The following is a 23,585-nucleotide window of genomic DNA, read 5'->3' on the forward strand; positions in this document are numbered from 1 at the left end:
ACAAAGTTTGCAGGGAAGTTTGATGTTTACTATTTCATGAGCATTTTTCCCAATCTGTTTGCACAAAGTTGTTATCTGGACTGTAAGCTGTGGCTAATTCATCAATCTATTTATATACTAAAAACAGTGCTTTTTTCCCTTTAAAAAATGTCTAGGGGTACTCTATTTTGACTCAAGAAAACCACCATTTTATAGTCCAAATGGCTGTTTTTCAGTTCTTACATTGTTTTCGAACGTACAAATTTGATAGACATGGCTTTAAGAGTGAAGTGAATCAAATTTCTTCCTTTTTTGTTGCTGGAGACTGAATACAGAGTTTAACTTGCTTAAAGTTTAAAAGGTATTTGCGGGATTTCAGCCCATGCATCTTCTTTCAGGATAACTGCTTAGATAAGCTGATGTGCATGGACTATTGCTTTTGTAGACAAATTATTCACCTCATGGCACCCACATGACATGTATACATTATTTTTTAATGTTTCCTTAGAAGCATCTCCCACTCTGCAGTGAAGCCCCTGAACTTAAGAAGGCACTTGGGTATTGGGTACTGAGTGTTGCTCATCGTGGGAATTTCCATATTGGCTGCTCTTGAAGGAGGTAGTTCACAGGATTTTTGTTTACCATTTCCTCTCATGTTTGTTCCTGTATTTCCACCAGAAAAAGCATTTCTTTCCCCGACCCCAGTTTGTTTTCTAAATATTTGCGATTTGACACTGATAGTCAATGCTTAAATTGTGTTAACAGTTTGAGCAGAGTCTTGAAAAATGATAGCTTTTATTCTTGTTTTAGAACAAAATATATACAGTTACATGAACACCATAGGCAGCACACAACTTAATACCTCTGTCAGCAGAGCATGTTGGCTGTAGTGCTGAATATAGGAATACAAGAAAGAAAAGGAGTTTAATTAAACTCATGCATGACACTTTTCATTGGATTTTACTGAAAAGAAATACTTCTAGACACAAATTGGTATTTGCTGCTGTCTAGACAGAACTCACAGGATGATATGTTTAAAAATCACAGACAAGTCATTGACACACTAGTATAACCATATTAATTTTTTTTGCTCTCACCTTTTAAGGAAGCTTGGCTCACTATCACACAAGCTACTGTATATAATGTTTAAACTCCATGTTAAAAGCTTATGGCACAGTTTCTTTTCATGTGGCTCACAATTAAATATCCATTGAATGTAAAAATTTACGCAGTCCATTTCATCCATTGATACTGTCCTGTCATAGGTTGACGTTTGCTAACTTAAGGAATGGCTCTTGCATATTTCATGGAGATGAAAGTGAAGAAGTGCAATAAATATCAAAGCATATCGAGAATACAGCATGAGCCAGCGTTTCATGGCCTTTAACCCAACTATTTCCCTCAGTCTCATCTGTTTGCACAAATATTCCAAAGTGATAATGGTTAAGAGACCACTGTGCAATGTATGTTTTGCCAGGAGGCACCATTCTGTAACCTCTGCAAAAAGAAGAAGCTCCCATACAATAGACACATCCGAAAACCTGTATGCACATCTTTGTATTTCCATATAAGTTAATTTGCAAAATAGATTTCAGAGCTGTTTTGAAAGCAAACGAAAACACCATTAACTCAATGTTCTCTTATCAAACTAACCTCTGTTAGTACAGATTCCACATTGAGTTACAAGATTATTGTAAGAATTACTATGAAGCAAATTTTGGAGAGCTATCAATGCATTGAAGCAAATTCTACCCCAATTGAGAATTGGAATTACATGTGGAGGGTTTATGTTGTGCTCTTAGTCTTACTGACTATGTCACTTTCTTGCAGTTACAATTTAAGCTGGGCTGAATGATAATAACAAACAGTTCTTTCATCTAGTAGAAAATATCATGAAGTAAAAATACAATTTTTATTTTTACGGTTAGAGAATTTATTACCCCCAAAATATTTTTCATCTAAATATTTCTTAATCCTAAAGAATATTCCTTAAAATGATTACTTATCAGTGCTGTAACAGGCAGAGCTATGTCGTATTAGCATTTATCTTTCCTTAAGTCTAAAGTGCACGTTTAGATTGCTTTATAGAACTCTACCTGGTATTACACAGACAAAATATGTGCTTTTAATAAAGATTTGTATCAGTACTCTCAAATATAATTTTTTTTAATAATGCCTAAAATAAAACTCAATGAAGAAATATATATGATTAAAATGGAACTGGTGGGAAACAAGACGTTTATTTTGTAACATCTCCAAGCCCATTTAAACAAATGGTACATGCACTCAAAACTCCTCTAGCTATTTTAAACACTGGGTCATATTTCCCTCTGAAATAACACCTCTTTCCCTCCACTTACGGAAGCTTCATGGTGAATGAGAAGCAATAGCACATTAGCTGCTATACTTAGTAGTACAACCATACAACTTTACGATATCTTGCATCTAAATGTGTACTAAGCTGACAAGAATTGAGCTGCTTTAAATCCAGGAGACTGATAATAGTGTAATATGCCTGCAACACAGGATAAATTGTAATGAAATCGTTCCTCGTTCTCCCTTCACATTTTACGTGGTTATAATCTATAAGAGAATCCAGATCCAGGCCTCCAAATTTCAGGTCAGATATCAGTGCCTCATATGAAGCTGCTTTTATGCCTGATCAAATCATTTGTCAATCAAGCCCAGTATTGTCTAGTTTGACCTATAGCAGCTCTCCAGGGTTTCCCTCAGAAGTCTTTGATATCCCTTTCTGCCTGATACGAGGGATTGGACCTTGGACCACCTGCTTGCAAAGCTTGTGGTCTTCCAATAAGCCATGTCCCATCCTCTTCTTCTGCCACACAGAAGTCAGAGTGACTAATAATAATACATTAGTGCGTACCTCAAAACTAAGTTTCCTTGTGCTTGTTCCAGAAAGAGTGCCTGCATGATTACCTATAACTTCACTTTCCACTCCTTCAACACTCTAAATATCTGCCTGCCACGTACCAGCTCAGGAAGCAGGACGTGCTAGTGATCAGAAGAGATCAATTGGATTTCATCATGGTAATCTAACAACAATTGAATTGAAATGCATTTCCCATTGCACGGCCTTATGACCAAATAAATTGTTCTCAAAACATCCTGTGGTACCTTCTTCCGCATATTCTACAAACAATGCTCTCAGTGAGGGTTTTTTTTTAATGTCCTCAGGTAAAGAAAGTAGGCTCTCCCCTCAATTGGTGTCTAACATCAATTTTAACAACCTAGTGGTCAACATTTGCATTTGTGCATCTCCTGCAATGCCAGTGGGCACTGATCTCTGTCTGCCCCATTTCAAAGCACTTTTTAGGTAGGGCAGCACAGATTAAAATTGTGCCCAAAATACATTAGGTATGCTGTTCCTTTTGGGGAAGAAACTACGTAGCCACAGTAGGGAGAATCTGAGTGTGTAAACTGGATAGTGAAGTGTTTGCATATGTTCCATAAGGATATAATAATGATACTTGCCTAAGATAACTGAGCCCTTTGATCATAATTTGGGGCTGAAAAGGTCTTTCATATTTCCATATGGATGTGGGCAACAAACAGTTCTTGTGTTAGTGGACTTCGTAATAAATAATACTATTTAGAGAGTGGAGTGGAGTAGGAAACAGAACCCTATTCATGTGGCTAATACATGAATGAGAGGTAGAACTACTATGCTGTCCTTTATGTTGTGCATACATGTCCAGTTCTGCACCCTGAAGTTCTGAAGGTGGAATCAAGCAAACCTTACGCAAACGCAATGTAGTTGGGAGCCCTGGGACCTACACAAGTACAACATATGGGGCTGAAAACATTGGAGGTAAGGCCAAATGATAGGGTTCCTATCAATGCATTAGCTGTCTCCATGGAAATACTAATGCCTGGAAGGGGTTAGAGACTGAGAGATAAATCCCACATATCTCTACTCATGAATGTTTTGAGCTTCACATATTTCCATACGACACATAAGAATCCATGGTTCATTTAAGACAGCATTTTGGTTCCAACAAAAGCCAGTCAGATGCTTCTATTCATGAAAGGGCTCGTCTACAATTTCACTTGTCCCATGTCTAGAAAGCATGGGTCCAAGTGGGTTCCCACTTTCCCCGTGCTTTCGAGGCAGGAATCTGAGTGGTTTTGCTTTTGCTCTTTCATGCTAAATCAGGAAAAAAATGGGAATCTGTGGAAAACATGATTGCCATTTGTTCCAATTCAGCACTTTACTGCAGCCTTGTTTAGAGGTTGTGAAGTTGCATCTGATTTTTGTTGTTGCTTTTTTTCGTGTGTGTGAAAGGACATGAAGTTCAGCCATTCTGGTGCCTCTGCCTCCTCCCTTATCCACGACTTCCAACACTAATTTCTTCTGGGTTTGTTCACAGGCAAAATAATGATCACCATGTTGCAAAACAGTGACATCAGATCAAAAGTGTTGCCCAGTTGCCTAGGCAATGCAGATACACTTCTCTGACTTTCTGTACTTTGCTGCCTGCATGACAGTGATTGAAGATAGGAAGAAATGTCCATTTGACTAGGAAATGTGGGGATGCTTCATTATCTTCCGGCAATTTGCTGGAGATCTTCCAATTTTCTGGCAAATGGTTCTTATCATCATGACTGTGAGCAGCCATGAATAACAAAATTGGTGTAAATTGGATTCTCCCCCCTGCTGGGGATTTCACACACTGAATATGTCCTAATTCACCCCAGAATTTTGCAGTGGCTGATACTTCATCTCAGTCCCAGCCGCCGCACTATAGGGTGTATCTAACATAGAGCCTGCAGTAACCTGAATACAGGGGAAACATGTTTGCTAACTTTTGTCACTTTGCTGAAATCACTGGGGGTTTTGTAACAGTGCACTAAATCCATAAGAAGCATTAGTTTGTCTGACAGGGTCTGCAACACCATTCCTGGATTTATTTGTGTGATAGGTTGTCATATGCCTGCTGGTATTTTAGACTTAATAAAATAGGCACTAGTGGGTTGCTGGTATTTTTTGGTGGCATGAGACAACACAAAACCTTCCTTTATCATTCTGCATTGTAAAGAAGTGAAATGAATTTGATGATATGCCCTTATGCCCCAACTTTATCCCGTTACCTGCACTCTATATTCAATGAAAGAATAATTTTGGGAGTAAAAGTTAAAACTTAGTTTATAATGCTTTGTGCAGAACATTCCCCTAGGCCAGGTTAAAGGGTATATCTTAGTATCGCACCCACGGCTCATGAACTGAGAAATACTGGATTTTCTCTGTAGTGCTGCTTGCCTCCACTCTTTCAAACTAACCACCTTTCCCACAGATTAGGCACCTAATCCTGTTCAAATAGAAACTATCTCAAGCCATTCGTATCCTCAATAGGCATGCCTAACTTTTTATGTTGAGTTACCAAAGTAGTATGGCCACACAATCTGTGGCTACTGGAAAGAAAGTTGAGAGGGCTCCCCCATTTTTTTCTATTCATAGCCCTAGAGTGTCTGTAGAATTCTGTTATGTTCAGAAATTGTACAAAATTCATTTGCACGAATATTTACTTAGATTTAACAACACATTTTAAATCCTTAGTCTCTGTATTGATCACACTGAAGGCAGATTCAGAAATGTATAACTGAGATAGCACAGTCATCACAGACTGGCCACGCCACCTAAAGTTTTGCATTGGGAATCATTTGTTTGAAAGTACTTGCTCAAGAAAATATCTCCTGACGCCAATATAAAACTATGTTAGAGCTGTTTTTGACACAGGGCACAATTTGCATATGGTTTCCACCCACCCATACTTAAATGGATCTATTTAAATCAAATTTGCTTTTCTTTTTTCTTTTTTTCTTTTTAAAGTCATCTTAGTAAATATTTCTATAACAGACACATTACGGAAATAGTCCTGTATCACATTTGTTCTTATTTAAAAATCAAAGTAAAACTTCAGCTTTGATTTTCTTTATCCTTCAAAGCAGCATGTTTTCTCTCCCCTCTCTGGTGTTCAACAATAAACTCTTGTGGTTTTTCTGTTGGCACACTTTCAGAACATATAGCATTCCACTGCATTAGATATGCTATAGAGCAAATATATTCTGTCTTTGCTGATGAGAACTGTCAGAAGAAACAAAAAACAGCTTCTAGGTGCAAAGTTCTATTCTATATTTTCTTTTAAGCCTATAACATAATATATAATTATTGAGAGAATTAATTTAAAGGGCTGTGCAATTCTAGAAAAAGGAAATAAATTTCCTTAATTTAAATACCTAGATGAAACATCGTACCAGGAGGTGGGCTACATTCTATTTCCACCATTCACACTGTGGCCCTGCAAACTATCCCCAATCAGGGTTTCCCAACTACGCAGAGCAGATATTGGGAAATGTGGGTGGGTGGGTGGAATTGGGAGGGAAGGGAACAAGAGCAATTCCTATTTGTGCAAGTAACAGTCAGTTGCACAAGTAGAATGCCATAGTTGGCTATCCGGTATATTTACTAAAGAATTTGACTTTCATAGGAAGGTTTTTGTTTCCCCCAATTTTGTTCTAGCACTTCTTTTGATGTTGTTCAGCACATATGTATGTAAAGTCAGTTAAAATAAATGGGTGCTACATATGATTTTCAGCATGTTTACCTGGAAGTAAGTTGAACTGATTTCAATGACACTAACTTCCTAGTGTATATTATGTGTATATTACAGAATCAAATATGCACCACTGCCCCATAATTTCAATAGCTTTAAGCATATTTAACCTCCATGGAACAAAATCCTCTCCCTTTCCAGGGCCCTGGAGGTGACAATACTCATTTGAGTGACTCAGAATATCTGACCTCACATCCTATCATGTAGAATCTATGTTACATTTTAGAATAAATACCAGAAGCAAGTGATCTGTTTACTCAACAGAAGGTCTAGCCTGCTGAGTCATACTCTCTGTACTGGTAAAGGATGTGATTAGACAGTTTCCTGCCTTGAATGCACAGAGAAATTTCGCCAAGGCATACTTTTTCTTTTTATAAAACGGCCAGCAATCAACAAACTGCTTATTCCAGTGCAGAACTGAAGCCTCACCAGAAGCACCAGAAGCATTTCACAGAGTAAGTGGATTGTGTCATTATGAAGTATTTTATATGAGAGTTCTCTCTTTAATGTGCAGCCCAATATATGCTCGGTGTTTATTATAAAAGACATTGGCAGTGTCTTTAAATTGAGAAAATGTGCTTCGTCACTTAAAGGGAAACTTCTTTTTTTAAGCACCCCCCCCCCCATGGCAAATCTTGACTTATAAAGTTTAAAGGAAACTTTAAAGTGGAATAGCATTTCTGTTAATATGGCACTTTGCTGCAAGAAACGTCAGAAGATACTATACCATTATGGAACAGCATCTATAAATACATTGGCAGTAGAGTTTTAAATTAGAATGTTGTGGTTTTTCTTTGCAAAAGCTGGCTACTTTTAGCTAATAAGAAGTTGAATCGCTGTTGCAGCAGATACTGTAGCTTCTTCGGATTCCACTCTTCTATCCTTTTGTGACTTTGCATAGCAAGTCAAATGTGATTTTTTTCCCTCCACGCCCTTTATGAGCCAATCGGTATTTGTACCATAGTAATAGAGAACCAGAACCGTTAAGCACTGGAAACCTTAATCTTGTTTTTGGTGAATGTCCTCGTGCCGAACGATTTTGTAGATGACCCAGTAAAAAATGTTGAATATCAGAAAGGCTAGTGGGAAACAGGCTCGGGAGATGGTGTCAATTTTCTTGGCCCGATCAATGAATACCTTCCTCATGTCTTCAGGGCTTTTTGGTGCAGGTTGAACTGGATTGTTTGGTGCTTTGGGAACCACTCCATCTTTTGCTTGTATACATGGTGGCCCCATTCCATAGCCTGTAAAACTGAACCGATTTTCTCTTGAATCTTCATCCTGTAAAAATAAACAAACAGGAAAAGTCTTCACCTGGAAATTCTAACAACTGAAATCTTCGAGACCCTTTATATCATTATTCAAAAAAATATTAAAACTATTACTCTATATCTTCCCCTCCCATAAGGTAATCAGCTGCTGCAAATGCGGTAATACCAGTAGCCCAACTACTGCTGTGTTGGCTGCAATTTGATTTCTATTTGAGTCACAATTCAATAATTCTAAAGTACTCGTTGGCTATTTCATCTATGAAGCATGTATCCTGGTTCCATCAACTCCTTCAAGCTTCTTGCATTGAATGAAATTGTCTGAATGGAGATTGTAAGCATGGCCAGTTGAACATCTTTTCTGCAATCTGGTGAATTAACATTCATCTGGACACACTAACAGAAACCCCTTCTGACCTTCTTGTCCAATGTGGGAAGTCAATTGCAGGGGTTGTGGAGCAGTATGCTTTCCTTTCTGTATTCACTAAAACAATTAAATCTACATATCTGCATAGGGCTTTTGACATCTGCCCATGTGAGAAATTTTAAAATCCAATATCTGTTCCTGCCTGTCACTGAGTATAATGTTTCTTAGGATGTTATCTTACATCTGCCTATAGATGATGTTGTTAGCTGTAGCCAGTGCTATTTTTCTAGAAAAAGAAGTGCCGGAATTCACCACAAACACCTCCCTTATTCTGTTAAAGAACAAGGCAGTGGCACTCACCTGAGAAGTGCCAGAACTGAGTTCTGGCAAGCTTCAACTGAAAAAAAAAAAAGCCCTGGCTGTAGTTGGATAGATTGTAGCTTTCAGTTGCTTGCTGCAGTGGAGGACAGTATATAATAATCACACCTCTCATAATAACTATGTTAACTTGTGACCCTGGGCTAGAACTGGGCTGTTACCAGGATACATGCAATAATAGTTAATGGCCCAGATGACCATTACGTGTGTACAGTGGTACCTTGGGTTACGAACTTAATTCGTTCTGGAGGTCTGTTCTTAACCGGAAACTGTTCTTAACCTGAGGCGCGTTTTTGCTAATTGGGCCTCCTGCTGCCACCATGCGATTTCCGTTCTCATCCTGTGGCAAAGTTTGTTACCCGAGGTACTACTTCTGGGTTAGCGGAGTTTGTAACCCGAAGTGCTTGTAACCCGAGGTACCACTGTATTTGGTTCAGATGGATACCAAATTTTGGATTGAATCAGGAAGATTCAGAGAGATTTGGGGATCTTCCAAGGCAAAGTGGGTCTCCTTTGAACTGAGCTGCTCCTGAAGCATCAAATAGACTCAGATTGTTGGTCTCTTTGAAATTTCAAGTGTCTAATGCAAAGACCTTTTTTTGCATAAGGTCAGGAAGGGGACTTTGGTTTTCTTTCTGACAGCTCTAACTTCCAAAGAGGGAATAACTTTTCTACATTAGGAGTGATGAAAAAGAAGGAACTGACTGTTTTCAACTGAGCAGAAATGTCCCCACAAAACCCACAAACTGCTTTTATTGATCACAAGTCCTTATCCCCTGCACCAATTAATTCTCCTGAAACGTTACCGGTTACTGATCTGCAGGCATTTCTACAACATTTGCTATTTTCATACATAACTCTGCCCAAACCACAGGAAGGTAAGTAAATCCTTTTCTTCATTTAGTTCTCCAACCCCCCAAAGTGGTTTCAAAGGAACCCAACACAAAAAATGTTGCACCTTTGCTTTTGAAATCTAGCATTTTTTGTAAAACCTAGAAGCACCTCTGACATATACTACTTTCATACCAACTGTCTACAAAACAACAAAAGTTGGTGAAGGTTATTGGACAACAACACACAAGAAAGCACTTTCTGGGCTACCTTTTGAGTGCTGGCTGAAAACTTTTCTATTCTACCAGGACTATGCAGGCAATTAAGAATGCGTACTTCCACAATGGTTAATTGGTTAATGTCTGTTTTTAACCTTTCTGTGTTTTTATTGTATGTTTTTATGTTTTATTGCTCTACAACACGTTGATATAGTTTGTATGAGGTAGTGGTATATACATATATTAATAAATAAAAATAACCTGGGAAAAGAAAAACCCCTTTTAAAACCACCCTAAAACTATAAAGGAAACTTCCTTGTACCTATCTTCCTTACATTTGATGGTATTCCTCCCCAGGGAAAGGGAAATGCCAGCTTGCCAATGGAGTGGAAACAACTCCATCAGAAGCACCTCCTGGTTGGCTGCAGGAAGGCTCCACTGGCTGGAAGCACTGGCAGAGGAAATGGAGTGCAGAGGGAGCGGACAGCCTCCAGCACCACTATTCCGGTAGGGTGCCATCGCAGCGGCCCCCCCAGATGCGTGCAGCGCACTCCTGAGCGCCAGGTGCCACACCTCCACAGGTGGCACGTCACACCCCCAGAATGTGTGTAATGTCCCCATGGGCAGTGTGCCACCCCCCAGGGCACCATCACGCCCCCGCCTGCTCTCCGCCCCCGGTAGCGGAGCATGCAGCTTCGCCACCGGCTGGAAGGCTTTGCTGGCAAGACCTCCCAAGAACATGATGTGAACATAGCTAGGTATCAGTGGTGGTGGTGGGGGGGGGAGTTTCTGAATCATCTTGTTCTGTGTTTTCTTCCTCCCCTTTTGAGTGAGAGACAACTTGCATGCAGCGGAGCAACTGTTGGCAGTCTGAGGGTGGGCCTCAAACCAGAAGATTCCTGACTTTTTGCCATGGCATTTTAGTATGTTGAATATTCCATTTCAAGGCACTCCCTCGTGTGGTGAGATGTGGTGCTTTGCCCTCCAAGGGAACATTGTTTAAGAAAAAAACCCTGTGCCCAGTGTGTAAAATACTAGTTTCCTCAACGTGAAACCATATTCACACAAAATGAGATTGAAAGAGTTACCTGTTGGTAACCTTTTCACATTAAAAGGTGATGTGTGATTATGCCAAATGATGGGTAAAGGTTGTAATTAAAATTATTAAATCATTAATTGATTTTAAAGGGTCTTTAAAACAAAAGAAGGCAATACACAATTATTTTATCAAGAAATACAGATGCATTATTTCCATAGAGTACCTTCTAGAGGAAACATGACACAGAGTTCCATGACAAGGGATTATTGTTTCTAGGAGACTTCTACGCTCCTAACTTTCTCTAGACTATGTACTTAGTCTGCAGCTGAGCTTGATTAAAAATGTCCAGTGCGAAATAGTGAAATCAGTGCAACAATAAGAGGAAATTGCTTTCAAAGCCTGCAGGTGTATCCAGAAAAACTCACAAACAGGATGAGCTGAAAACATTGACTGGTATCCAAAGAGAGCTCTTTTCAACAAGAAAGTCTACATTGGCTTTCCTGCAGGTATGGCTGCCTCCCTACTCCGATAAACAAAAATAAATGAAATTTGGACACAACAAGGAAATAAATAAGCTGTGGATTGCTAACAAATGAAGAATAACAAAGATACAAAATGAAAATAGGACATGAATGATATGACATGATTCAAAATAAAATAAAAATTGTTTTTACTTCAAATACTGTGAAATATAACTTCTTCATTATAGTTAATCCTAGGCAATTATATATAAAGCTTGATATACATGGTCAGCAAATGTCAGGCATGTAGATTCTACTAATATGGAAGCCATTTTAAACCCCTAGCAATGTATTATATTATATTATCATTTCACCCTGTCTCTGTATCCTGCATCATTCAACGGAATGAAGTCACATTCAATATATATATTTTCCATATTATTCATAATTCAACATTCTCTTATTGCCTGCAAATAATGCGATTGTAATTGTTTTACTATTACTAACATTGTGCTGCCACAGTATGGCCACACCTGTCTGCCATTTTTGGGGACATAGAGATGAATTGAACTACCAGATTCTTTTCTAGAAACGTTTTGGGGAAATTTATTCCCACCCAAATTAGATTTTGGATTTGTAGTGGCATCTGGTAAAATGACAGGATGATTTCTAAATGGCTGTCAAATGGTTGCTAGATCTTGCCACACATGTGTGGTAGCCTTTCATATGGCACATGGCCATGACGGCCAACAACACTCTCAGCCTATACCTGTTGATGGAGATGCCCACAATCAGTTGTAGCAGGCTGAGAATATTCTGAAGCTAGTATTACCTCTCTCTCTCTCTCTCTCTCTCTCTCTCACACACACACACACACACACACACTCATGTGAACTGGGCCTTTCTCAGATAAAAATAATAATCTGATTAATTTTTATAGCAAGAGGACCTAGTTATACATACCACTTAGAAACATTTACAAATATTCAATCCATCACCTCTCGACACCACGTCTTTTTGAATTGTTGTGATATTAAAGATTGTACCTGATCTCTGCTGCACTGTCTCCTGTTCTCCTTGACTGACCAAAACTACAAGGTCTCACATACCACAGATGTCCTTTACCAGGCCCCTTAAGCTTACTCTGGTGTAGGGCCCTCATAAAGTATCCACTTGAGAACATTTAAGATTATGGAATGCACCTGCCACTCAGTTGCATGGTTGAATCGTTGAAGCTTCCAGAACCTACCCCACCGTCTCCAGTAGCTTTTGAGAAATGCATATGCTTCTTTACAAAGACACAGTAGGAGTGAAGCAGACAATATTAGATCATTTCACAATGGTCATGTGCGAAGCATATTCATGCTCCTTTCAAAGAAGTAGATTTGAAGCTGCATTAGTAAATGGTGAGAGGTTGCTTCTTCTGGACCCTGGGCACAAGGGGCACCCTATCACTGACTTATTTGCTTATCTACTGAAGGTCTCTCAGATCTTGGCAATGCTTTAACATTGCATCAGTATAGGAAACCTTAATTGTTTCTTAATATTTATATTGTTTTTGCAGAAGTATTTAGGTGTACCATATTTAGATGTATTAATTTCTAAACCATGTTTTGAGGAGAAAGAAAATCAAATGTGAATTCTATGTTAAAAGCTCCAAATTAACCACCACAAATGTTATTTCCATGATGAAGGAAGGCTGAACCTCTCTAGTAACAATATGTATCATCACACAGAAGTAGTAATGGAAGTTCACAGAGTCCACATGGAAAGACATTAGTTCAGACAAATGGACTGGGCCTTTGTTAATGACTGGGTAGCATGTTAGGACAAATGGGACATCTTCTACATAGTTTACCCTTAAATTTATATTGTAGATTTGAGGCAAAGTCCCGTCTATGAATTCTGTACTTCTCAAGCCATTGCTACGCCGCAATGATTCATTGATTTCATTTCCATCAAGCACTCCCTCATAAAACTTTCATCAAAATGGAAGGCAGACCACAAAGACAACAAAAGAAAATAAAAGGGAAAAAAAGGAAATGATTATTAGTGAAAAAACATATAATCAACCTAGTCTACAAGTAGTATGGCATTTAGAACTTGGGTTAAAAAGTTGAAGAAAAGTTGAAAAGTAAATAAAGACTAGTAAAATGTAGCCTTAGATGTAACACCATATTTTCTTCAACACAAGCACAAAATTAGTATGCATGCTTGCGTCTTTTAAAGTGGAAATGCCAACAAGCAAAGCAATATCCATATGTATCATTTATTTATGATACACCTCCAACTTACTCTCTGCAACCCCTGTAAGTGCTTTTTAAAGGGCAAAATGGGTGTGAATTTTAGATGTATTCATCCTAAATATCTTTAGATCCAGTTCATGAATTTAGGGATACTGATTCATGCAAAGGCAAAACCCCAACTTACACAGATGACTGCAGAATCTTCAAAATATAAGTATACAATTTCCCAACACCTCTTCCAAAAGTTTCCAGTTGCAATCACTATTTTTTTAATCAGCTGCTGTATGTTTCCCATGCTTGCATTACTGATACCCCTCATAGATGTGATGTTCTCTCTTCTCAAAAATATTTCAGAAGGTAGAGCTCTCCATCATTATGTGGGGAGCCCACTTTGTGCAATGCCCATGTGACATGATGGGAGGGAGCCCCACTTCCTCCCCCTCAGAACTTCCCTTGAGGTCCAGGCCTATCCTGCTCATAGAAGCCAATTTGAAGTCAAGAGGGTGGAGCTGGGCAAGCAGATCTGAAGGATAACCTGTTTCCACAGGCCTGTTCCTAAATTATAAATTTGGGTATGGACAATAGGCATGGGACTTATCTTGTTGTCATGTTTCCCACCCACCTTCTTTCAGATAATGGGCATCGTTGCTATGGGCTTTGGTTCATCACTGGTTAATAGGCCTAGGAAGGAATGTTACTTGCAGCTGCAATTGACCAAGAAGCTGTGATATATATATATATTTAAAAAATGTTTATTGTCAAAACATTTATTTGGTTGGGATTCATAACATATTGAAAGGGGGACCCACCTCATAAGGGGTCTTGGGAGTGTCTCACTACAGCATCAGAATATGCTTGAGGGGCTGAGCTGCCCCACATCCAGGCTTCTGAGGGGTCTATGGTTTGCCCACCATTTGGACTAGGGGAGACATAGGACAGCAGATGTTGTCTGCTTGTTTTGTCAGGATACTTGCCTATACTATGTCAAAAGCTGTGGCAAGTTCCAATCCACATCAGTTTTCCCGCGCGTGTGCCATGCCTGTAGAACATGCCATAAAGTGTGAGGGCCACAATCTCTCTCTTTGCTGTAATAAGGTTTTCAGCAGGTAGTGCGCAAACCTGTCCATGCATTTACTTAAGTCTGTAGCATTAGCTTCTGAGTATTCTAGACAGAGCAGCTGAAGTCAATTTGCAACTGCAGCTCAACCCTGGAACTATCTGGTGCAGATTTCAAGGTCAAGCATCAATTGACTTTTCAATATCTAATATTCAGTGCTCATCCAAAAGTATCTGACCTTTGACATGTGATATTTTATATGCATCAGTATGCAGTGTTCGACACATTGTCTGTCAGGACTGCTGGTTTACCATATTTTCCCACATATTATTTCTCATTGAGCAATATTTGATACTTTGAATTTGATGGCACTTGATATCTGTCATCAAATGATCAGTTATCTAATAATCTGCACATAATGCAGAATTTACTATTTAACATTTAGTCTTTTGCTATTTCTTGTGTTAGTTTGAGGCTGTAAGTGGCTATTTGCTTGGCTGCCTATAGCGGGAATAATCTCCAGACAAGTGGTCAGGATTTTAGTTTAAAAAACAAAAGAATAAGAACATAATTGTTGACATTTGTGGGTTGGTGGGCTCCCCCCCCCCCCGCCCTTAAGGCCTAATTTCTCATGTGGGCATTTTTTTCAACTAGAAGCTCTCCGAAGCTGGTGTTGTTTTGGGAAAAGGTCAAGCCACTTGTTTTCTCCCTCAATTATATAGCTCACTAGGAAAAATAAGTAACACCAAAAGCATGTTTGAATGACATAAATTGAAGTGATACATGGAGTGATTCCATTAAATGAATGCTTGACGAGAATAATAAAAAAAGGGAAACCTAAATGGAATCTCACAAAATATTTACATATCAGTGGTTGGCTGATCACAACTTCACTCCAAGAACTAATAGGAGGAACTGTGGTGAATTTGACACTGGAAGGGTTGAAAGGGGGAAAAAAAGTATTTTCTACATCTTGTCCTAGAACAGAGAATGGTCCAGCACTGTAGCTCTGATCATTTCACTTTTTCAGTCTACTACAGTTTGTTGACCTGAATATTCTACCAGAAACCTCTAACCAGAAGACTGCTTTAGCACTAATTCATGCAGTCTCAAAAGTTGTGTGTGTGTGATGAGAGACTGTGCTCCTATGCATTTGCCATTGCATATAGATTGTAAGGAAGGTGGGACATACACATCTACATCCATATAAACACAGGTTTGACTGCAAAAAGAATCCTTCCAAAAAGTGGAAGAATTATGGAAATCAAATGTACCTCTGTGCAAATATACATACCGGTATTTGTTCCATGCTGTATCATACATACAGCATTTGCAGTCTACAGATTATATGGACAGAACATTATTCAGCAAAGTAAAGCAGGGGAATTTAGCTAACAATGGTTCTCCAATCAGGAAGGAATGTAACAATTAAATGTCAATAATCATCTCACCAAGGGACAACCCAACCAATCATTCATTCTCAGTTCTTGAATGTTGAAGTCAGATTCCAAAATCATTAACAGGTTTCTAGGTCATTGGCCTGATAGTATATAAAATAGCTATCCATATGTGAGAAACTGAGTGGATGGCATATGATTATTGAATGGCAGTTTCATTATTCTGACCACACTTCTCATACAGTATTTAATATTGCTATGTCAGAAATGGAATACAGTGGTACCTTGGTTCTCAAACATAATCCGTTCTGGGAGTCTGTTCAACTCCCAAAACTGTTCAAAAACCAAGGCATGGCTACCGATTGGCTGCAGGAGCTTCCTGTACTTAAGCGGAAGCCGTGTCAGACGTTCGGCTTCCGAAAAATGTTCACAAACCAGAGGAGTTACTTCCAGGTTTGTGACATTCGGGAGCCAATTTGTTTGGCAACTAAGCCATTCAAGAACCAAGGTACTGTGTTAAGCAGCACATTTCTTTGATCAATTTACACAGCATGCTTCTAATGTTCATGAGAGGAAATAAATGTAGAACGCAACAGACACCTTATGGTTGTATCCAACTAAGTCATATTCATAGTAGACCCCATGAAATCAATGGACTTAAATGAATTAATACCAAAAAAATTCAATGGATTGACACTGAGTAAGCCTTAGTTGGATAGAGCCCTATGGAAAAAAAATATTTCTTGATCTCTGCTCATTTCCTGGTTAGATAAAATCCAACTGGCCAAGTTTTTTGTTTTTTCTTTTAACCTGACTGCAGATTAAAAAGAAAAAGAAAATTAAAAGTCCTAAACTAGAAAACTAGTGACTGTTTAACCACTGTCAGATTCATAAAAAATTAGAAACTAAGCTGTATAATTATCTGAGATCAAAAGGGAGAAGCAAAGCAGGATATTGCAAGTTGTTAATGAAATCCAGTTACATGTTCTAATTTACCAATGAGAAAATCCATTCCTCTTACAAATTGAAATGGAACCAACTATTTGCCCGTTTTCACTAAAATTCATTTTTGTTCCATAGGAGCTTCAGCATGATACAGATTCTCACTTCTGCAGATTCTATCACATTATAATCTGGATGATTGGAGCTCATCTGCTAGCAATGTTAAATACTTCTAAGTTCTAGGTCACCTCCAACTGCATAAGCCTATAAAACATCTGTGCATATGTGTATGTATTTAAATTTGTGTTGCATTCGGTACCAAGAAGAATATTGGAGTTAACTCATTGTCCCATGAATACCAGTCATTTTATAATATGATAAAACATTTTAAGATTTGTCAAGATTCAGTGTCGTGTGACTGAATTTTATTCCTGCTGTTATCTGGGAAGAAAGATGAATGTCAGCTTTGAAACAGGAGGACTTTACAGCCCAGCCGTCAATGAGAGTTACATTAGTCACCACCCATACGGAGCTTTTGGGTTATGGGATCACATTGGCACTCTTCTTGTCCTTGGATACTCATTTGCATCTATTTTTATTGGTGCAAAAAAGAAATGAAAATGTATTACAACTTATAAAATGGTTGATGTCTATTAAGTTGTGTGTGGGGTGAGTGTTAAACATCTTGCATTGTTTTGTTCCACTTACAACATCTATAGTGCTTTACTTTGAGCATGCCACCAGCCTGGTGCTCACAGGTGTAATGGCACCCACAAAATCTTCTAGTAGTGCTACACACTGAGTTTCCATCCCTTCCTTCCTTCCTTCCTTCCTTCCTTCCTTCCTTCCTTCCTTCCTTCCACGCTTCTAGCTCTTCCAGAGATGAAGTTATGGGAAGGCACCTTCTAAGCAATTTATGTGAAATGAGAGTGGTATGGTTACCTTACATTTTCCCTCCAATACTGAGGAATGCTCCCTGTTGTTGTTAGACGGGAACAGCATCAATTTGTGTATGAACGCCATAATCAGGACCAGCAGGACACAGCTGACTTCCCATGGTAAGCATAGAGCTGTTAGGGTGGTTGTCTCTCTAATTTTGTTTTATGCCATGCTCTTTGTGGCAGACATTTTGTTTTATGCCATTCCCCCTCCATGGCAGCCATTTTGTGACAGGCACCCCCAGCAAATTCAATATGTGCCCACTAGTAAAAATACGATTGAGGACCCCTGATGTAGAGAATGTGATATGGATTTATGGTGGCCTTCTGCATCCATACATTATTTCCTGCTGCAGTTTCCAGCCCCTTCTTGTTCTCCAGAGGATCAGTCATAGGTGTCCTTCCTTCTTACGATGCAACTATGTCCTCAGGGTCCTTGTACCCCTGCTCAGATTCCTAACCCCTTGGCTATTTTGTGGGTTCATCTTCAACTTGCTGCACAACCCTTTTTAAAAAGGTCATGATAAAAAGATAAACCCGTATTGACTCTGTAAGTGTAGAATCGAACTGCTAAATACATGCAACGTCTAATTCCCTCTCTTGCCACTCCCCAATACAAAAGTGCCAAAAACAAGTCTTATATAAATAAGTAGATTAAACAAATGTGAATACATCCATCAAGGTCTTCCATTGAACCATAGTAGGAAATTATTTTAACACATTTCAAACCATCAGTTTCCATCGTGAAGGGGCAATCTGCTAGTATTCTCAGAGGGTGAAATTAAACTCTGTGCAGCAAGCTTCCACGAGGCTCTTGTCCCACTTAAATCCCTTTTTAATCCTTTCTCTGAAGGTTTCAGCGGGATTTGTGAATTACACAGGCCTTGTGCTGACCTTAGGCAGACAGAATGTTATCCTGTGTTAACATGTTACTTGTACAGCCACTCCTAAGACACTGTACCATTGTTACAAAGCAGACAGCCCTTTCTGCTGCCTGCATTTCTTTAACCTATGGCTGTCATATTTACCTTGTTCTTCTTCCTCTTTCGGTGGAATCTCAAAAGTTCTTTATGCTGCCTTGACACAAAGTTTACAGCTGCATATTCCAGAAGTGCCGAGAATACAAAAAGCAGGCATACAGCCATCCAGATGTCAATAGCCTTGACGTACGAGACCTATAGATAGCACAGAGTATAAGACTGCTGGTATTAGAAACACAGATGGGAAGTGCAGTGTCTCCTAATGTCAAGGAAAGAGAAATGTGTTTCCCCAAGCCCAGAGAGAAAGCTAGTTTTACGGGAGGGAAGGGCAAAGGCCAAATCTATATTTCCCATAAAAGTAACATTTCCTGAACACTTCACACTAAAAGCACTATCCTAAGATTTCCTGTGCCATTACATATAAATATATAGGGTGAAACCTACCAGCTATTGTGCTAATACAGCATTGCAAATCATTCTTCTTTCTTCTTTGGCAATCATTCGTAGCTGAGTAAGATTGTCTTCCATAAACACGCTTTTAACAGTGAGTCTGTAAGTGTCTATGGAGGACGATTCTGGAGCCACACGTCCTTCCACAGTGGGGACATTGGTACCCGGGTGGGAGTTGATCATGATGTGGATTTGCCAAGCGTGCCTTCCTCTGAGCACGTTTCTCCCTAGCGTCCTGAGTTCGAATGTCTTCAAAGCACATGACACCTTCGGTAAAGGCTGTTTTCCAATTGGAGCGCTCACGGGCCAGTGTTTCCCAATTGTTGGTATGGAAGGAACAAACCCCCAGCCCAAATACTCACAATCTCGCCCACTGAATATTTTTGAATCTAACAAAAATGTCTTATTATTCTAGATAAGACTATGTCTTTGAGCTCCACATGTCCCCACATGGTCATATGGTTCCCATTCCCAGCTTAGACGGGTAGAGTTCCACAAATTAACTTATTTTAGGATTTAAGCTGGTGGTAAGAACCAATGATGCTTTGGGAACGGAATTCTGCTCATGTAACAGCCCTTGCCCTTCTCTTTCCGCTGGACCCACCTATCCTTGAAATCTACATTGTGGGGTTGGGGAACCCACTGTAGAAGATTGGGGGGGGCAGGGTTGCAGGAAGGACAAGAGGAGAGTCCTATTGCATCCACTGACACATACTAAAATCAAGAGCAGATGAGCTCAGATGAGGCATTTAGCTTTTTAAAGTTGTTTACCTGAATAGGAAATTTTCACTTTCCTATTCAGGCAAACAACTTTAAAAAGCTAAATGTCAGGGTTGCTGTTGAAGGGCCGGAAAGGAATTTTCCTGCATTGGCAGGTTTTGCCTTTCCCGTAGCAAAATGTTACGACTTTGGTGGTTTCAGGCCTTGGGCGGAATCCTTTAGTCTATCTTCCTAAAAGGGGGGGGGGGGGCTGAAGTGATGACCCACACCCCCTTGCGGCGGTGATACCAGGATTCCCTGTTAAAGGGGTCTTGAGGAAAGGCATTGGCCATAAACCGAGAGGTTGTCATTGCTCTCCCCTCCAACAGTATCCTTTAACTACAAAATAGTGCATCACAGCTAATCAAAACAGTCAGAACTTTAGCTTTGCATCAAAAAAGCTTTGGAGCTAGAAAGAAATATTTTAACTTTTCTCTTATGAATAGCTGGGATGTAGTATATATCTAGAAGCATTTGGAGTCATTTAAAGAAGCAGCAAATATTCCACTTTTAGGTGCTGAACACAGTATTTTAGCTGAGTTCCTCACCACATCCATTACGACAAAAGAAATTAAGCTACACAGCCAAGTGGACTATTTCTTTTCTTCAGAGACATCGGCCAATTCTTTCTCAGAGCTGAACATCTAGCAGTAAAAGTTTCAAACAGTACAACACTTCAGAGCACTTCTTAGTTTCAGTTATATTGATGTACTGTTCTGTTGAAGTCAGCATCAGGGTTTCTTCAAAGTGAAAGGAAACGGAATTTGACCTTGAAACAGTAAATCAAATAACAGAGATCTCACACTAGTGATGCTTTATGTCTGCCATCACCTTGTGAACTACAGGGAATTGTAAGACCTGTATGTACAAATCAGGGTGTTGTAACTGCCAAAAATGTGTTCAGGAGAAAAATAAATAAAGCTACTACTTACAACTATATTCACTATTTTATGGCAATGGGTATCAAGTGGCTATTGCACAAGAGAGTTGCAATACTACTTCTGAACAGCAGGTTTTGTAATCATAAATTTATTATAATACCCAGCGTATTCAAATATGCGGCTATATAGAAATTTACACATATAATTGAAATAAAGGCTAAAGTGCACTACACAAATGGTTTAGCTTTAATCCCCAAATCTTGCCCCACTGAAAAGATCTTTCAAGGTTTATGAAGGTACACTAGCCACCCACCATCCAGATTCTGCTGAAAACACACTTTCTCTTCAATTATAATGTTTGCAAATAGCATGAGATACCCCATGATTTGTGAATCCACCCTCACTGGATTCTTGGTGGTATCAGAGAAAGCCCAAAACTTACAAGATGATTGGCTAAGACAACAATGAGCATTTACAAAGATTATGACCAGGAACGGGTATTGTTTGCCTCAGGGAAGCTATTCTTGGTAGCAGCATCATGACAACTACATCTTCAGCTCTAGTCCTCAGCTTGGATCTCAGCAAATCTCTGGACAGTTCCACATGTGTGGGCCTAATATAACTGCCTGTCTTAAGTACTTTTGCTTCCAAAAGTAGTTGTCACAAGAAAGCACCGTTAACTGATCCTAAGAGGTCCTGAGGGAATGTGGCACGAAAGGAAGCAGATCAATACAAAACAAACGCCCTACTGCACAGTAAGGAATATCTCCTATGAGAATCTACATTTCCACCCCCAGCAGAGAATTTGACATAGTTGAAAATGATTAAAGCAATTTAAGGTTAATTTACAAGGTGAAAATGTCCTTTGCTACTGCAGTTCTTCCATAAACTGTGCTATACTGTAGATATATTACTAGCGGCACGTGTTTTAAGACTAGGAGGGCTAACACACAATATATGAAAAAAATAATAGCCCCATGTTCAAGGAGGAGCAAAACACACAGAGAGAAATACACAAAGTCCAAGAGCTTGCATACCTTTGGCAGGGAAGCCCGTGACCCTGAACTCTGTGTTGTCATGGTGAGAACTGTTGTTATTCCTAAAGCCACTCTTGCTGGTGCTGCATCCATATTGATCCAAAACGACACCCAGGAAAGTATGACAATTAGGAGGCTGGGTATGTACATTTGAATGAGATAATAGCCCATCTGCCTTTCAAGGTGGAATCGAACTTCAATGCATGTAAACTTGCCTAGTTACAACAGAGACAAATTTTTAGCAGAATTAGCTGCGGGTTTTTTTTATCAGCGGTAAGAAATGCAACGATACAGCAATTTTTAAAAATAGCTTTATGTTTATAACAATTGATGAAAGTGACTAATCCAAGAGTTGGCAACCTAAGGCCCATTGGCCTCTGCGCCAGAAGGAGTGCCGGAAATAGCATGCGTTTGAGCATGCGTGCATCCGTGCGCACTCCAGCCCACCGCAGTGTCTGCAGGACCATGAACTGGCCCAAGCTACAAAAACTTTGCCAACCCCTGGACTAACCTATAATTTTTTTCAGGCTTTTCTTGCTCTTTTCCATTTCTATTTGGGGGGGGGGGGGATACATTCATTTGATTCACAGTATACTTTGTATTTGTAACATTACTCTGACTTTTCATAATAACACTGCATAGTCACTGCACAACTTTGAAGGCCACTTTAACAGCCTTGGCTTCCCCCAAAGAATCCTGAGAACTGTAGCTTGTTAACAGTGCCGAGAGTTGTTAGGAGACAACCCACAGAGCTACAGTTCTCAGTACCATTAACGAACTACAGTTCCCAATAGACTTTGAGGGAAGCCATGACTGTTAAAGTGATGTAAGAGTACTTTAATTGTGTGGTGAGCCTATGACCTAGGTCAATTGGAGTGCTTCTTGTGCAAATAGGTGTTTTAACCCACAATATTACAAATGTTTTCATCATAACCTGCTTCTGCATTAAGGAATCCAGTTTGAGATTTGTACAAGGCCTGATGAAAACTGGAACATTAATTTGGGAAGACAGTATAAAGAGCAAAAATTAAATTCATGATAAATGCAAGGGAGAGAAAGAGAGAGAGAGAGAGAGAGAGAGAGAGAAATTCTCCATTTTCCCCTCTGATCATTTTATTTAATCAAGGAACTCTTATTACAGGGATTGGCATATGGTTTGTTCCACAGGTTGATCAACAGAGGCAGAGGCATAGCTCTGCCAGCTGACACAAAGGTGATTAAATTTCTGTTTTGCTATCTACCCAGCAGCAGTCTAGCTCTACTATATTTCTGTCCAGAAGCTAAAATATAGGCAAGGGTTGTCCTGAACATTCCACCTTGCTGAACTTTTGGTGGGTTCAAAGAGGGACCATCTTTTTTTTATGCTAGAAATAATGCTACATTATCAGGTAGCACAATTTCCAGGGATATTCCAGGGCTCGTTTGAAAGCACATGGCTTTGTAGCCACGTGCCCTAGCTCTTACTTTTAAGAAAAGGGTTTTTTTTTTTAATGGCTGTAAAGTCCTCAGACCACCTCATAGTATTGTAAGCTTACTATGTACTCTCCAACCCCTCACATGACTTTCTTTCTCCCCTGGATATTGACAAATTATGCTTTTCTTTCAGAGTCCATGGATAATGGGTATTGAGACTTAGGACCCAGGTGAAAAGATGTGGTATTATTATTCTTATTATTAATTACCCACCCTTCACCCTAAGGTTTCAAGGTTACAACAATTTTTAAA

General features: G+C 39.3%; 1 protein-coding gene and 1 long non-coding RNA gene across 3 annotated transcripts in view; one reads left to right on the forward strand and one right to left on the reverse strand.

Annotated features, from left to right (window-relative positions):
• LOC310685426 overlaps positions 1-23,585 on the forward strand; it is a 621,470-nt gene that overhangs the window by 277,950 nt on the left and 319,935 nt on the right. The gene's annotated exons all lie outside the window — the stretch shown is intronic.
• The window catches only part of GLRA3 (glycine receptor alpha 3), a 76,163-nt gene continuing 53,333 nt past the window's right edge, over positions 756-23,585 (reverse strand). The window contains exons 7-10 of one of the 2 annotated variants that reach the window (XM_083457449.1): positions 21,861-22,075; positions 18,782-18,928; positions 13,032-13,151; positions 756-7,892 (exon numbers count right to left, since the gene is read on the reverse strand). In XM_083457449.1, the coding sequence (XP_083313575.1) occupies positions 7,611-7,892; positions 13,032-13,151; positions 18,782-18,928; positions 21,861-22,075 (764 nt within the window). In that variant the 3' untranslated portion in view covers positions 756-7,610. The remainder of the gene's footprint in view (positions 7,893-13,031; positions 13,152-18,781; positions 18,929-21,860; positions 22,076-23,585) is intronic. The other variant, XM_083457448.1, reaches the window with a different exon arrangement.

The sequence above is a fragment of the Podarcis tiliguerta genome (genome assembly GCF_965153285.1).
Source record: "Podarcis tiliguerta genome assembly, chromosome: 9".
Classification (NCBI taxonomy): Eukaryota; Metazoa; Chordata; class Lepidosauria; order Squamata; family Lacertidae; genus Podarcis; species Podarcis tiliguerta.